Here is a 16,684-nt window from a genome sequence, read left to right as displayed (position 1 = left end):
CATACTCCACCCCCGCCCCACTTCACCTACTCCTTAGAGAGGCCTGCTTCTCTGTGGAATTGTAGGTAGGAGATGCAAGGTTTTTATTCACCAATGTTTTAATAAGTCATGTCTTTAATGAATGCTCTTGTTATCAACAAGCACATGTGGTGGTTTAAAAATCTATGAAGGTCAATTTCTGGATTGCAATTTTAACCTAAAAATATCTGGTATTTTCTGCCTTAAAACAGTGAATTTATTTACTAGAATTAGAAGATTCTAAATTAGTGCTTCTTAACCAGGGTCATACATCAAAATCACCTGCAGAGTTTTAAAAACTATATACACACATGTTCAATTCCCCAAAACAGATCTACTGAATCATAATCCCCAGGTAGGGAAATGGACAACACAGACACTTCGTGTTCCAAAGTTTACAGATGCTTCTCATTTCTAACCATGATGAAAAAACACTATTCTAAAAAAAATGTAAAAAAAACAAACAAGCAAAATCACGTAATATGCATTAAAAGTTCATGATAGAAAAAGAAATTTGAATAGCAACCGTGTTTTGTATGCCACAAGACAATACAGTCTTTGATTTTACCATAATTGTGCACCGCTTCCCTCTGCCTGCCAAGTTGTGATATGCCTTTCAATGCACCAGATCTCTTTGTTTTCCTATGATCTAGCTCCAAAAGGTAAACAGTAAGAAAATGAAAAGACCATTCATTCATCCCATTAAATCCACCTGTTCCTTTTGCTGTAAATACTTACAAGGTTGTATCCTGAACGTTCTTCCACTGCTAAGAGAACACTGGAAGGTAGTGAGGTGGAAAGTCACTAAGGAAGATTTATCTTGATGCTCTGCTCCAGTGGTTCTCAAACTTCAGTGTGCATTGGAGACACCTGGAGAGCTTGTTCATCCACAGATTGCCACCTCACTCCAGAGTTTCTTCAATGAGCAGGTCTGGGGTGGAGCCTGGAAGTTGTACTTTTAAAAGTTTCCAGGTGACGCTGATACGGCTGATTCAGGGCCCCTGGTTTGAGAATCATAGCTTTACCCTCTAGCTACCTTGTTGGGTGGATATATTTTATCTGCCAGGAAAATGCTTTATTACATTATCCAAGAAGGAACCTTGATTTTAAAAATTACACAATTATTTAATAGACATATTTGTATAAATTAAGCTGAATGTGGACTATAAGAATTATTGCTAGGACTTAGCAGAAAGTAACACTTTTCACCACCTACTGCAGCCCCCTTGAATAAGTACACTTTTCCCCAGTGGCAGATTGTCTTCTTCCACCAAATAAATCAACAATTATGCAGGACTTTCTATAATGCAGCAGAGAGGAAAAAAAAAAAAAGAAATGAAATCAAAACAAAAACCTTGGACACGAATGAAGATTCATTAATTTAGCTCAATGCCCTGAAGAAAGCAATGCAAAATTCAATCTAACAATGGAGACTAACTCAGATTAGTGCCAAATATATCATACTTTCTGTGGAGTAGAGATGCTTTAGTACTACTGTCACAGCCACATATGCCTTAGGGAGTATATTAACATGTGCCAGAGGTACAGTTTCATTGGTACATAATTTCACAGGGGAAGAAGCAGACACCAAACACTTGTTTTCTCATGTCTGATCCACAGGCTTCAATAAATAGTGTTCATTAGAAGTCTGCAAATTACAGACATACATTACTTGATGCGTTCAATATTTTTAATAAATCTTCCTTCTAAATTGTCCTCGAAAAATTATATTGCCATTTAAAATACTTCTTGATTCATGGGAAATGAGAACCAATGCTTTAGTAGAGTAGATTTATTTGATAAGAATTTCTATTTTTCTGAAATTTCACTGATTTTATTTGAGACGTGCCGGGTGATGGTTTACCTTGACTTGCAGTCCTTATGTTTTGAGCCTATGTATTTCTTAAAAATCTGTGGCACTATCACTTAAACAGGTATTCTTTCAGTAAAGAACTTGTAGTTCTCCCTTCCAAGTGGGCAGCAGCTGGAAATTGCGTTGTTAAACAAGCAGTCTTTGTGGCAGTCCGCTTATAAAGCGGCTGTAGCTTTTAACACGGCTGATTTTGAGTCGCCTCAATTATGCAGGTAGTTTACGTCTGCCAGTTTACACAGCTTCCCCATGTCCGGGTTCACCTAAAAGGAAACTCGAATAATTTTATTTTTTTCCAAACAGAACCAGAGTCTTGCACTTCCGACACCGACGCGGCGGCACACTGCCCTGCGGATAGGGGTGGAGCACTTGACGCGGCAGTCCTCGCAGAGCATCGTGCTTCAGTACACGGGATAATGAATGTCAGCCACATCATTGCTCAGGACTGGAAAAAATGAGGCAGCCCCCATGCTTAACTCTCTTCTCTTTTTGCTTCGGTCCAGCCCAGGAGCAGCAGCAGCTGATACAGAGCAACCAGGCTGAGAGTCCCACCGCTGTTGGCAGAGGGACACCGGAGCAGCAACAGCAGCACCAAGACTGCGGTGACCCAGGTCACAGATTGTAATTCTACTGTTCTTAACCCAGTCATTTTCAGCGCTACTTAGGACGACTTCCAAACAAGAGACTGCTTTGCTGTCAAATGTTTGATGGTGACATTAACATCCCTCTCAGTCCTTTTCTATTACTGCTGCACATTGTGGGAAATTGTGCGTTAGCTGCAGGTTCCCGGCCTGAAGGGACCATGTATAAGTATTGAAGTTCTGTGTGCAGGCACAGAAGGAGACTAAAAATGCCGTCACACTAGGTTGTAAGGAAATCACAGGTTTCCAAAATAAAATCAAGAAGAACCTTGGAAGAAGCTTGATGTGGATGGAAGGACTTGATCATTTTAAGGGCTCTAAGAAGGCTCCCTTCCACTGGTTGATAAGAGATCACCAAGAGGTGTTGATAGCCGACTAGGGCCAGGAATTGTGGCTCAGAATCAGCAAGAACCTCCTGTTGACCTAAAGTTGAAATGGCACATATTTTCTCATCTTTTTCATCTATTTCTCCATTTCTTTTAGACCTCATCTCTTAGAAACATAAAGTTGGTAACTGCTAAAAACATCTCACTGTGTTTAGTATGTATCTAGTCATACAAAACAAGGCACTCAAATTGAGAAATCTGATACAAGGGGCTCTCTTTAAGAATGCAGGTGAATGTATCTTAGAAACTCTATTCAAACTTTTTTTTTAAGAGATTGAAATTCAGTATTTTCATAAAATACCGTAAAATCCTCCTTGAATTATTGAAATGCATGTGTAAAGGCATGGAAAGTGTCACTGCTCTATACAGTGATTCAAACTAAATTCTGAATCTCATTATCTCATTGAAGAATACCTCAGTGAAGAATAAAATTCTCAAAATATAGATACAAACTCTATCTATCTATCTATTATCTATCTATCTATCTATCTCTATCTATCTGCCTATCTATCTATCTATTTGGCTACACCTATTTTATACTGGAGCATTGTATTTGAAAGCAGAATATGAGTCAATAGGTCTGTAGCCTCAAGCAAGTTATTTTGATTTTTCTGACCCTCAGTTTCTTCATCTACTGAAAGTTTAAAAATAAATCTTTCAGGTTAAAAAGAAAGACTAAAACTTCTGGGTGAAGTTAAAACATTTTAGAACTCTAAGATATTAGACTGCTTTTTACAAATTTCTACCCTTAAATAGTGTAAAATTCAGGTTGCATTTGCTAAGTGCATATAGTCTGTATTTTCAAATATAAAGTACACACGGGGTTTATTTGAATTACCTTTCAACCTACCATGAAATTCAAGTGTTTTTAAATGCGTATTTTTAAATGTTTCATATTTTGTCTTCTACATGCAGCAGTGACACAAAAAATGTCTGACCAGATGAACCACCAGGCAATGAGACTGACCCTTCTGCAGAAGACCATTGACAATATTTCCTTGGCTCTGAGTGATGTCAGAAACACGTACTCCTCCCTAGAGGGGAAAATCAGTGAAGATAAAGGCAGAGAATTCCAATCTTTTCTAAAAGGTAAAAGTAAAATAAATTATTCCTTCAGTTGAGACAAAATGACTTGTTTATCTCTTTTCACATCATTTTGGGATCTTTGCTTTAGACTGGGTGGGATAGATGTCGAAGGCAGATTTTTTTGCATAAGATACTTCTAAATCCCTCTATTTCTGAAATAATTAGAGAAATCTAAATATTTTTAATAATATAGTCAAATCTTAGAATATTTCATCTGACCTATTGACATTATGTACCTAGTTACAGCCTAGTTGTATTTCTTTGTAGTTAAAATGAGCTGTACTTAATCTGCTTCCTTTGCAGTTTCCATTTCAAGATAAAGATGAGGTTGAGGGATGATGATTAAGGCAGCTGGATCCATGGTTATCTCAATAATATTGATGAAGATATTAAGGATAAATATAAAGCCCAATATTATCCCAACAATTATCTGGCTCATGGAGTATAATCAATAAAATGTATTCTAAAGTGTATCAGATCATTAATAGAAAGGTGAATCAGTTTTGCCTGACTTTTGTGCTCTTGAAATAGCCGATGTGTTCTTTTCTGGATTATCCTCCAGATAATCCATTTCTTGCTAATTCAAGCTGTCAGAATTCATTTCCTTGCAGTTGTAGGACTGAGGTCCCATTTTTTTGAGTTCAGAAACTGTGGCTTGTTCCCAGCTTCTAGGGAGCACTGCATCTCTTGGCTCATGGCCTTCTTCCTCCATCTTCAAAAGCCAACAACAGCTGTTGAGTCCGCAGGGCAGCTCTCAGACCCACTCTTCTGCCTTCTTCTTCCTCTTTAAGGACTCAGATGATTACATTGGACCCATCTGGATAATCTAGGATAATCTCCTCAAGTCCTTAACTTTAATCACATCTGTCAAAGTCCTTGTGACATGTAAGGTAACATATTCACAGGTTCAGGGAATTAGGGTGTGAGCATCTTAGGTAGGGCAGCATTATTCTGCCTACCACGGAGATTTATATCTAGGGAGTAATTGTATTATTGTGCATAATACAATGGGATTGTTTGATCGTTTCAACAAATCCAGTCTAAGGAGATCAGGGAAGGCTTCTACAAAAAGAAACCATCTCAACTGATAAGAAATGAAGAGATCAGAGGAATTCAACAGGCAAAGAGGTTTCAGGTAGGGCATGGATATTCTAGACGAGTATTTTGGTTACCAGGAGCATCTCAATTCACTGGGTTTATTGTATGTTTCCAAGTATTAGGATTTCTGGTCCCTTTCACTTTGTTTTATACATTAAAAAATACTCACTGTACATGCCGTTTCTATCACTCATGAGTTTTTTTTCTTTTTCTTTTTTTAATGTGGTTCACAAGTAAGAGAGAGAAAAAGGTAGAAGTCAATCAAAAAATACATAAACCCAAGTAATACAACATAAAAAAGAAAAGGTGGGGGTTTCCATATCATCTACCAGTACAGAGCAATCATGATTTTTTTTTAAGTCATTTAAATTATTGGTGGTATTAACCAATCAAAAGAAAGACTCTGTCCTTGCCCATTTCTGGCATATTCCCTTTGGCTAAAACCTACCCATGGCAAGCATGAGAGAGGAATACATCTCCCCTGAAGTGATAGCACGAGGAAGAAGTCAAATAGAAGCAGCATGTAATTGACTATAACCATAGTAATAAAATTTGTTTAGTAAATTTGGTTATTGTAACCTGAGAGAATTAGACCTGTCAACAGCTTTTTGTGAACCTACTAACAAAATTTCAGGCACTGACACAGGAAAAAACATACTCATAGCAATGACAATGACAAAATTCCCTTTTCAATAGTAGGCATCAGTTTATGTACTGAGCACAATCAATTATGAGAACCAGAGGGCTTGTAGTTAATGAACATTCATACAGGAAACAAAAACTAAACTCACCCTCAAGGTGTTGCACTTTCCTAGCAAAACCACAATCCCTTCTTTTTCTCCACATCGAAGTGGAGAGACACTACTTTAATCTGCTAGCAGTCAGGGCAACTGTTCAAAATCAAAATCCCCAGTGCTGTAAGAGCCATCTGAACCTTTTGAATAGGTCACCTGCTCACAACCAGGGAAGGGGCATGCTGAGGTGTCTGATATCAGATATATCTGTTAAGTCACCAAATACATTATCAATTTTTTTAGGAAGTAAATGCACATGAGTCACATGAAACAGAATCAAATAGAGGTAAAATGTTGTGCTCATTCAGATACTGACATAAAGTACTTTGACATAATTTTGCAAAATCAGATTCTTACATAGATGTTTGTTTAGTAAAAAATTATAGAAATATTATCTGGAAAGTTTCTTATCCTGAAACAAAATTTTAACCCAGTAACCTATTTGATTCCTTTTCAGATTCTGCTGTGATTTTTACCCTTTGTCCAATGTATTCTTCCATTTAAGTTTTAAAGCTCTTAGGAGATACAGCTAAAGTACCTCCTAATTTTTTATTTTTATTGTTTACTTTTTCCCTAATTATTTGATAAAGATTCTGTACTGAATTTTACCTTTTTACAGTGTTTTCATTCTTTTTTCCAACTTTTAGATCATGTAGTTTTTCCCTTGCTGACGTTAAAAACCTATTGTGATTGTCCACAACTAATTAATCAATTCAGTTACGCTTAAGTTTTATTTTACCTTGTCAATCTTGAAAAACATTTTAAAGCCAAAATTACTAGGCTATATATCCCAGGAAAGTCTAATTTCTAACCTTAAATATTTTATTGTGTTTCTTCCAGTTGTTGTTGTCATGAGATATAGACAATTTTAACTAACAGGAAATGATTAAATAATCCTGTAGGAAGTGCAATAAATGTAACTTCGCTATTGAGTAGTGCCTTAAACTCAATGAAGCTGACATATTCTAAACATTAGAAATCTAATTTTCCAAATTTCATTTTCTGTGTAGCATCTAGAATATACTCAATGAATATTTCCTGTATAAATGAGTGATGTGTTAAAGGCTAAGTTAATTTTAGAAAATAGAAATACGTTAAAACCTTTCTTGGTGTGATTATTCATGTTAGTAAATGCAAACCGTTTCAGTGTAATTGGTCTTAATGGTAGCTGCTTAATCTTTCCTAATTTGGCCTTTCCTTAGTACTTTGGTGCTGTGTGTCATTGATTACTATTTCACATTTCACGTGCTTTTATTATTTTTCCTATTATAGACAAGTTGATTTTTACTTACTTACAGTTTCTAGACTTTTAAGTTTCTTTCAGTGTCCACTAGGTTTAGAAATGTAAAATAAATTTTTGTACTCTGGAAATCCTGTTATCAATTAACAACATTTATCTTTAGGGTCGAGGATTCCTAGGGAAATATTTATCCATTCACAACTTTGTCTTTGTACAAATGTAATATAAGAAAGCTCACGCAATACATTATTCTATTTGGTATAATTTCTCTTTCACGATCCGTATTATGTAGGTCTCTCTTGCAACTTCTGAAAACTTGTGTACAAAACAGAGACACATAGAGACTATATATTTTTACTCTTTAATCATCTTTCTTGAATAGGCTTCATGGTTGCCATAACTCATTTCACAGCACCCTATTGTGCAGACTTTCCTGTTTAAAATGCTTGTATTATGTTGCCAATATTTTATATTATCGGCATTGGCTACATGTTGGATTTGAGTGGACAGACCTTCCATTTGTATCTGCTTCATCCCTATGTACTATCAATATTCCTCAAACATGTTTTATTTTTTCCATTTTTCTGGTGTCTTATGTACAGGGTGTTTTTACATGTTTAAATCATCATTTCCCATTCTAAATGATTGTAAATAGTTCAAGACCCTTTTTCTTTTCCTTTTCTTTTTAAATACTACTTTTAGAGCTGTCCGAAATTCTGGCTCATGATCAATCTATTCTTTCTAATATGGGGATACTAGTATATACTTTATTAGTGGCAGGTTTTCTCTCCTCTTTTGTTAAGAATTAATGTCCTATTATGATAATCGAGGTATATCTTAAATTCCTATTTTCATTTGACTTAGTGTTGTGATGCCCAAACCTCTCATTATTTTTATTTTATTGTTATTATAAACTATTGTTGAATTTTATTATCATTACTTCATATTGTTCCTTATTTGGGAATCTCATTAAATTTCTTCTCTGAAGTCAATTTATTCATTTTTTAAACATTTTTTTATTGACAATTTATTCATTTTTATGAGCTCAAAACACAAGCTCTGAAAAATCTAATTACAGTTGACCCTTGATCAACATAGGTTTGAATCTCCTGGGTCCACTTATTGGCAGACTATTTTTCTATGGTAAATACTACAGTACTATGGGGTCCACAGTTGGGAGTTGAATCTGAGGGTGTGGAACTCTGGATTCAGAGAAACCCTGGATATGACAGAGGACCAACTATAAATTATATGCAGCTTTTTGGCTATACAGAAAGTTGGCACCCCAACCCCTGCATTGTTCATGGGTCAGCTTTATAAGAAAACTGATTAACCTCATGAGCTAACACCATGTTTTATTTTCTAAGGCAGAAAGCCCAAAGCCATTTATTTTCATACAAGACTAAGACTGGACCTAGAATCATTGCATACAAAAATACGCTAACTGAAGTCATAGTAGTTCTTCTATGTCTTTTGTCTAGAGCACCTTAGTTTTATGGTTCTAGTGTGTGTAATACTGCAGCTGACTTCTTCCCTCAGACATATCAATTAAGAAGGTGATCACCTTCTATGAACTACAGTAATTTTTTTTAAATTATTGAAGTATGGTCAGTTACATGTCAATTTCTGGTGTACAGCGTAATGTCCCAGTCATACATATACAAACATATATTTGTTTTCATATTCTTTTTGATTATAGGATACTACAAGATATTGAATACAGTTCCCTGTGCTATACAGAAGAAATTTGGTTTTTTTAATCTATTTTATATAGTTAATATTTGCAAATCTCACACTCCCAATTTATCCCTTCCCAACCTCTTTTCTCCCCAGTAACCATAAGTTTGTTTACTATGTCTGTGAGTCTGTTTCTGTTCTATAGATAAGTTCATTACTGTATTCTTTTTTCTTTAGATTCCACATAAGAGTGATATTGTATGATATTTTTCTTTCTGGCTTACTTCACTTAGAATGACATTCTCCAGGTCCATCCATGTTGCTGAAAATGGCATTATTTTATTCTTTTTTATGGTTGAGTAGTATTCTATTATGTAAACATACCACAGCTTCTTTATCCAGTCCTCTGTCAATGGACATTTAGGTTGTTTCCAGGTCTTAGCTATTGTATATAGTGCTGCTAAGAATATTAGGGTGCATGTATCTTTTGGCATTAGAGTTGCCTGTGGATATATATCCAGGAGTGGTATTGCTGGATCATATGGTAAGTCTATTTTTAGTTTTTTGAGGAATTTCATATCTATTTTCCATAATGGCTTCACCAAACTACATTCCCAACGGCAGTGTAGGAGGGTTCCCTTTACTCCACACCCTCTTCAGCATTTATCATTTGTGGACTTTTTAATCATGGCCATCTTGACTGGTGTGAGGTAATACCCCATTGCAGTTTTGATTTGCAGTTCTCCAATAATTAGCAATATTGAGCATTTTTTTCATGTGCCTATTGGCCACTTGTATGTCTTCATTGGGGGATTGCTTTTTTAGGTCTTCTGCCTATTTGGGGTTTGTTGTTGTTGTTAAGTTTTATGAGCTGTTTATATATTCTGGAAATTAAGCCTCTGTCAGTCACATCATTTGCAATTACTTTCACCCATTCCATAGGTTGTCATTTTGTTTTGCTTACAATTTCCTTTGCTGTGCAAAAGCTTACAAGTTTAGTTAGGTCCCATTTGTTTATTCTTGCTTTTATTTCTATTGCCTGAGTAGACAGCCCTAGGAGAATATTACTAAGATTTATGTCAGAAAATGTTTTGCCTATGTTTTCTTCTGAGAGTCTTGTCTTATATTTAAGTTTTTAAGCCATTTTAAGTTTATTTTTGTGAGGGACTATGGTGTGAAGGACTATTCGAACTTCATTGATTTACTTGTGGCTGTCCAGTTTTCCCAGCATCACTTGATGAAGAGATTGTCTTTTCTCCATTGTATATTCTTGCCTCCTTTGTCAAAGATTAATTGACTGTAAGTCTGTGGGTTTATTTCTGAGCTCTCTATTCTGTTCCATTGATCCATGTGGCTGTTTTTGTACCAATATCATGCTGTTTTGATTATTGTAGCTCTGTAGTATTGTCTGAAGTCTGGGGGTGTTTTTCTTCCAGCTTTGTTCTTTTTCTTCAGTATTGCTTTGGCAATTCTGGGCCTTTTATGATTTCAGATAAATTTTAGGATTATTTATTCTAGTTTTGTGAAAAGTGTCCAGGTTAGTTTGATAGAAATCACATTAAATCTGTAGATTGCTTTGGGTAGTATGGCCATTTTAACAATATTAATTCTACCAATCCAGGAACATGGGATATCTTTCCATTTCTTTAAGTTATCTTTAATTTCCTTAATCAATGTTTTGTAGTTCTCCATGTATAAGTCTTTCACTTCCTTGGTCAGATTTACACCTAAGTAGTTTATTTTTCTGGATGCAATTTTAAAGAGGATTGTTTCTTTACTTTCTTTTTCTAATATTTCATTGTAAGTGTAAAAAAATACAACTGATTTCTGTATGTTAATCTTGTATCCTGCTACCTTGCCAAATTCTGTTATCAGCTCTAGCAGTTTTTGTGTGGAGCTGACCTCCGTGCTGGAGAGGGGGTGTCACAGCGTGAAGGCGTTTCCTCCGTTGCTGTTCTTTCCTCAAGGGATGGGTCCTGCACCAATTTCCTTTTTCTTTTTATTTTTTCCCCCTACTGGATTTTATGAGAAATCTTCTTGTATTTCAAAGTAAGAGATATTCTGCCAAAGTTCAGTAGGTGTTCTGTGCAATTTGATGGGTCTGTAGATGTAATTTTCAGTGTATTTGTGGGAGGGGATAAGCTATGTGTCCTTATACTCCACCATCTTGGCACTCCCCCCTGGACTACAGTAATTTTAAAAAATTCTTAAGTAAATATAGTGAGGAAGTATTTTTATTATTTTATGATGTTAGTGTTTAGTCTCGAACGTTTATATTTTTAAAGATATCTAAAGTTCACATAATTGAAATCATGTGTCACTTATTGTTGTTTACCCTTTCTTTCTCCAGGTCTAAAATCCAAAAGCATTACTGATCTGGTAAAGGACATAGTAAGAGAACAATTTAAAATTTTTCAAAATGACATGCAGGAGACCATAGCACAGCTCTTCAAGACAGTATCAACTCTATCAGAGGAGCTTGAAGACACCAGACAAATAATTCAACAAGTTAATGAATCTGTGGTTTCGATAGCAGTCCAGCAAAAGTCTGTTTTAATACAAGAAAATAGGCCCACTTCAACCGATATATTGGAGCTAAAAAATCACATTGTGAATATGAGACAAGAAATGACATTCACATGTGGAAAGCCTATTAAAGAGCTAGAAGCGAAGCAGACTCACTTGGAAGGTGCCTTAGAACAGGAACACTCCAGGAGTGTTTTGTATTATGAATCCCTCAACAAGACTCTTTCTAAAATGAAGGAAATACAGGAGCATCTTTTATCAACTGAGCAACTCCCCAGTCAGAAGAGTGTTCCAGCTGCTGAATCAGTTAGTGATAATGTCACTGAGTACCTGTCTACTCTACATGAGAAGATAAAGAAGCAGGGTTCAGTGATGCTGCAGATGTTTGGTGATTTGCACATGCAAGAGAGCAAGATTAACAATCTCACCCTTGCTTTGGAAATGGAGAAAGAATCTGTCAGGAGTGAATGTGAAGACATGTTATCCAAGTGCAGAAATGATTTTAAATTTCAAATTGAGGACGTAGAAGAGAATTTACAAATTTTAAACCAAACGTTGGCTGAGGTTCTCTTTCCAATGGACAATAAGATGGATAAAATGAATGAGCAACTAAATGATCTGACTTATGATATGGAGATTCTTCAACCCTTGCTCGAGCAGGGAGCATCATTTCAAGAGACAATGACATACAGACAACCAAAAGAAGCAGCAGCGATGAAGAAAAAAGTGGAAAATCTGACTAGTGCTGTCAACAGTCTAAATTTTCTCATCAAAGAACTTACAAAAAGATACAACTTACTTAGAAATGAAGTACAGAGTCGTGGTGATGCCTTAGACAGACGTATCAATGAACAAGCCTTAGAAATGGAAGATGGTCTGAATAAGACAGTAACTATTATAAATAATGCCATTGATTTCATTGAAGACAACTACATGTTAAAAGAGACTTCAAATACAATAAAGTATAATCCTGAGGTCCATCATAAATGTACCCAGAATATGGAAACTATTTTGACATTTATTTCTCAGTTTCAACATTTGAATAATTCTATTCAGATTTTGGTCAATGACAATCAGAAATATAACTTTGTCCTGCAAGTTGCCAAAGCCCTTGCATATATATCTAAAGATGAAAAACTGAGTCTGTCCAATTTTGAAAATATTTACCAAATGTTGAATGAGACCAGTTCCCAAGTGATAAGATACCAGCAAAACATGAGTCATTTGGAGGAAAAAATACTTTCAGCCACAAAGATTTCCAAAAATTTTGAAACTCGGTTGCAAGGCATTGAGTCCAAAGTGACCAAGACGCTCATACCTTATTATGTTTCACTAAAAAAAGGCAGTGTGGTGACAAATGAAAGAGATCAGGCCCTTCAACAGCAGGTACTCAGTTCCAGATTTAAAGCACTGGAAGCAAAATCCATCCATCTTTCGACTAATTTCTCTGTACTTAACAAAACTCTCTATGAAGCTTTAGTGATGTGTTATAATGCTTCTACAGGTGTATCAGAACTGAATGCTACCATATCTAAGAGGATAAAAGGTTCCCTACCAGATACTCAACTTCTTCAGAAAGGTCTGACAGAATTTGTGGAATCAGTAATTGAAATAAAAATGCAAATTGTGCTATCTAATTTAACTCGGCATATAAATCAGTCATTGTCTGGTAGTCTTGCAAACCTTGTCAAGTCACAGGAGCGAATAAAACCATTGCTGAAGAAACCCAATACACTTAAGAAACCAGCAGTGAATCTTACCGCTGCCCTGATAGGCCGGACCCAAAGAAACACAGACAACGTTCTACTTCCTGGTAAGCTATTTCCAAAAAATAACTTTTAATCTCTTTTCATATTTAAATGGTATTTAGTAGATCTGTATGGTTTAGCAAGATCATATGGTCTAAAAGGCGCTTACTGGAACTTGGGTAAATTGTTAAGTAACTCAAAGGTCACTGATATATTATCTGAATCTGGTTTCATCTATGTAAATCAGGCATCAATACAAAACACATGTTTATAAATATTTCTCTACATGTTATTTAACTTTTTTCTGACAAGACCCTATAAAACAATCAAATTTGCCCTTTGCTCTTATAAAACATTTTTTTGCATACATAATTAAAGGAAGCTATTAGGCAATGTGCTTTTTGATAAAATAAAACCAGATTGTGTCCTGCTCATTTTGGTGTTACCTGGCAAAGTGTCTGGTACACAAGAGAAACTCTATAAATATCTGTGGAATGACTGTCTAACTGAATGAATGCATAGTGAGCAGGAATTCAAACAGGGCAAATCACAGAGGACCTTGAATGCCAAGATAAGTATCTTAGTCCCTTTGGGCTGTTGTAACAAAATACACAGATTGGGTAGCTTAAAACAGAAATTTATTTCTTGATGTTTTGGAGGCTGGGAAGTTCAAAATCAGGGTGCCAGCATGGTCACATTGGGTGAGGGTCCCCTTACTGGTTCACTGCTCACTCTGTCCCCATGTGGTGAAAGGGGTGAAGGGGCTCTGTGGGGTCCCTTTTATAAGACATTAATCCCATTCATGAGGGCTCCACCCTCATGACATAAGCACCTCCAAAGTCCCCACCTCCTAAAATTATCAGCTTTAGGGGTTAGGATTCCAACATAGGAATTTTGAGGAGACGCCTACAAGGCATTTAGACATGATTCTGTAAAGAGTGGTCTTTGAACATTTCCAGGAGAGGGTTGGGTGTGACGAGAACTGTGTCTCAGAAGCATGAAGCTAGACAGTGGTGCATAGCATGACTACAAGAAATGCAATTAGAGACGCCAATCAGGACATTATCAGCAAGATCAGGCGGTGAGAGCTAGATCTAAGGAAGAGGTAGCTGAAGCGGAGGAGACAGATATGAGTAAAGTCATGAAAGTAAAACCAACAGAAACAGAAAGACTGTGGGAAAGTTAATGATCTGAGGAACAGCAAATCATGATTCTGACCCTAGTTGTTTCAGTAAGTTTCTGTGTAGCCTTGAGTAAGTTCACCTCTCTGGGTCTCAGCTTCTTTTTATGATTGGATTGCAATAGGCATTTTGCTGAGCTCATTAGCAGAATTATGTTGCAAACTGAACCACTATAAAAAAAAAAAAAAAGGAAGAAAGAAAAAATGTGAGCTGTTCACAGCCTGAATGCACAGCACTGGGGAGGGGAGAGACCTAAAATATTCTGTGGTTTTTTTTTGCATTTGGGAAATGAGAGGTTAGGAGTACCACTGGCAGATGTTGTAAACACCAAAGGAGAAGTGTAAATTTGGCAGCAGAGAGGAATTTAATGCAGTGCATATAAACCACTTAATAGTCTCTCTGTATTAAAGAAGTGTTTTATTAATGTGTTTGGCATATGAGTGATATTAAATAATCTTTCCACTATAAAATAGCTCCTAGTTCTTACTAAAAGAGATGCCAGTGTTCCTTTCATATGAGTCTGCTGTTAAATTATATAATCATTTGGATGAAATTTGTATTTTATTGCTTTTTAATTAAAAAGGATAATCATTATCCTAACATAATATGACTCTTCATATTTAATCTCTGAATGTTCTGATAATATTAAAAATCACAGAGTAATACAATGTTGAATTGTCTCTTAACTATTTAAACTATTGTATTTATTTATGACTCCCTCTAAATTAATCTGATCCAGGAGGACTAATCTTGCCCTGTGGGATCACAGAACAAACTATTTAGACGTACGTGTTTCCAAGAGAAAGAGTGGTATTTCAGTACAAGATGTTCTTACAATAATACTTTTAGGAAAAATAGAGTTGTTCTTCTTCCATACTGTTTTAATCCTTGGTCCTCTTGTGGACACAGCAAATGAGTTTCAGTTAAGCTCTACAGGATGTGTTCTCATGCAATAGGCAAACCATGTCATTTTTTTTTCACCAAAAAATACCTGTATCTCTACAGTAAGTATAAATTTAAATACCTTCAAAATTAATTGAGTTAAAAGATTCAATAGAATGTAAGAACTAATAAACTGTTATAGGATAAAGAATGCATGTTAGGCACTTATAAAAATTGCATGTAGATTTTTTTATATAACAGTTGGCTCAGTATTGGACTTAATGGGCTAATAATTAACTCGGTTCTGATTCTCTTTTTTTCCAATGATGCCTTGATAAAATTGCTTCCTGTTCCTTTATTTACTGTAAGTAGAATTTTTCTAGGCCTAAAGTTAATAATTAATTAAAAGTTCTTTATTTTATCTTTGTCAAGTAACCAATAACAACATTAAGGCCATAAGGATACATTGGCCTAATTTCCTATGTGGGGTAGATATTCACTTTGTGCAGGAGCAGCAACATAATGTGTGGGGCACTTTCAAGTGGATACATAGATACTCACGCTCATTAAGCCAGCTTAGCTTCTATGGTCATAAAACTGATGGCATTCATTGGACAGCTGAGCAGGTAAAGTCTATACAAAGCAATGAAACCAGCGGACTCAGGCTAAACTCGTCTATAAGAAGAAACCAATTGCAAACTACTTCCTTTAATACTCTTAAAAAAAATTTAATGTCTAGTTTTTTCTTCCTTTCTTTATAACATCACTTTATTTTTAATTTACTATTCCTGTTTTTTTGGTGGGGGGAGGTAATTAGGTTTGTTTGTTTGTTTGTTTATTTATTTTTAATGGAGGTACTAGGGATTGAACCCAGGACCTTGTGCATGCTAGGCACTCATTCTGCCACTGAACTCTACTCTCCCTCCCTTTTATACTCTTTGATACCAGGGGGGAGACACACTGCCATACTGGTTAAATTTGGCTTTTGGTTTCCATTGACCTTTGCTATGATATTATAAATACCATCTAGCCACATTGCTCCCCTACCTCACGAACACCAGAAGATAATTTATCATCATTCTACAAATCTCACAGTAATATTCAGGTGATACCCACTATCATTTGCTGAATACAGGCAGTTTAGAGAAAGAAAAATCATGTAAAGATAGATTTAAAAGTTTAATCTTAATTTTAATAACTGATAACCTATTTTGAAGCCTACTACTACTACTACTACTACTACTACTACTACTATAATAATATACTGCTAGATACCATTTATTAACACTATACCCCAGGCACTGCACAAATTATACTGCATATGCAATTCTCTTAATACCTATGAGATCACTATCATTATTCTTATACTGAAGATGTGTAAACTAAACCTTGAAGAGATAAACTAAGATATGCTGCCTGAGGTCATGCAACATGCAAGTGATGGAGGCTGACTCCTGGTCTGTTGAACTCAGGGCTCAGCTCATCCGCTGCACTCAAGTAGACTGTGAAGTGCGTTCACCTGCTTTTCTCTTCCTTC

The 16,684-nt window shown here is 35.8% G+C and overlaps 1 protein-coding gene across 2 annotated transcripts in view; it reads left to right on the top strand.

Annotated features, from left to right (window-relative positions):
• MMRN1 (multimerin 1) overlaps positions 1 to 16,684 on the top strand; it is a 56,020-nt gene that overhangs the window by 26,837 nt on the left and 12,499 nt on the right. For both annotated transcript variants that reach the window (XM_015244163.3, XM_072940528.1), the window contains exons 4-6: positions 2,392 to 2,499; positions 3,831 to 4,004; positions 11,161 to 13,149. In XM_015244163.3, coding sequence (XP_015099649.2) covers positions 2,392 to 2,499; positions 3,831 to 4,004; positions 11,161 to 13,149 — 2,271 coding nt within the window. The remainder of the gene's footprint in view (positions 1 to 2,391; positions 2,500 to 3,830; positions 4,005 to 11,160; positions 13,150 to 16,684) is intronic.

This window comes from Vicugna pacos, chromosome 2 (assembly GCF_048564905.1).
Source record: "Vicugna pacos chromosome 2, VicPac4, whole genome shotgun sequence".
NCBI classification, from domain to species: Eukaryota; Metazoa; Chordata; class Mammalia; order Artiodactyla; family Camelidae; genus Vicugna; species Vicugna pacos.
The sequence above is the reverse complement of the archived record's forward strand: the minus strand, read 5'-3'. Positions and strand labels throughout refer to the sequence as shown.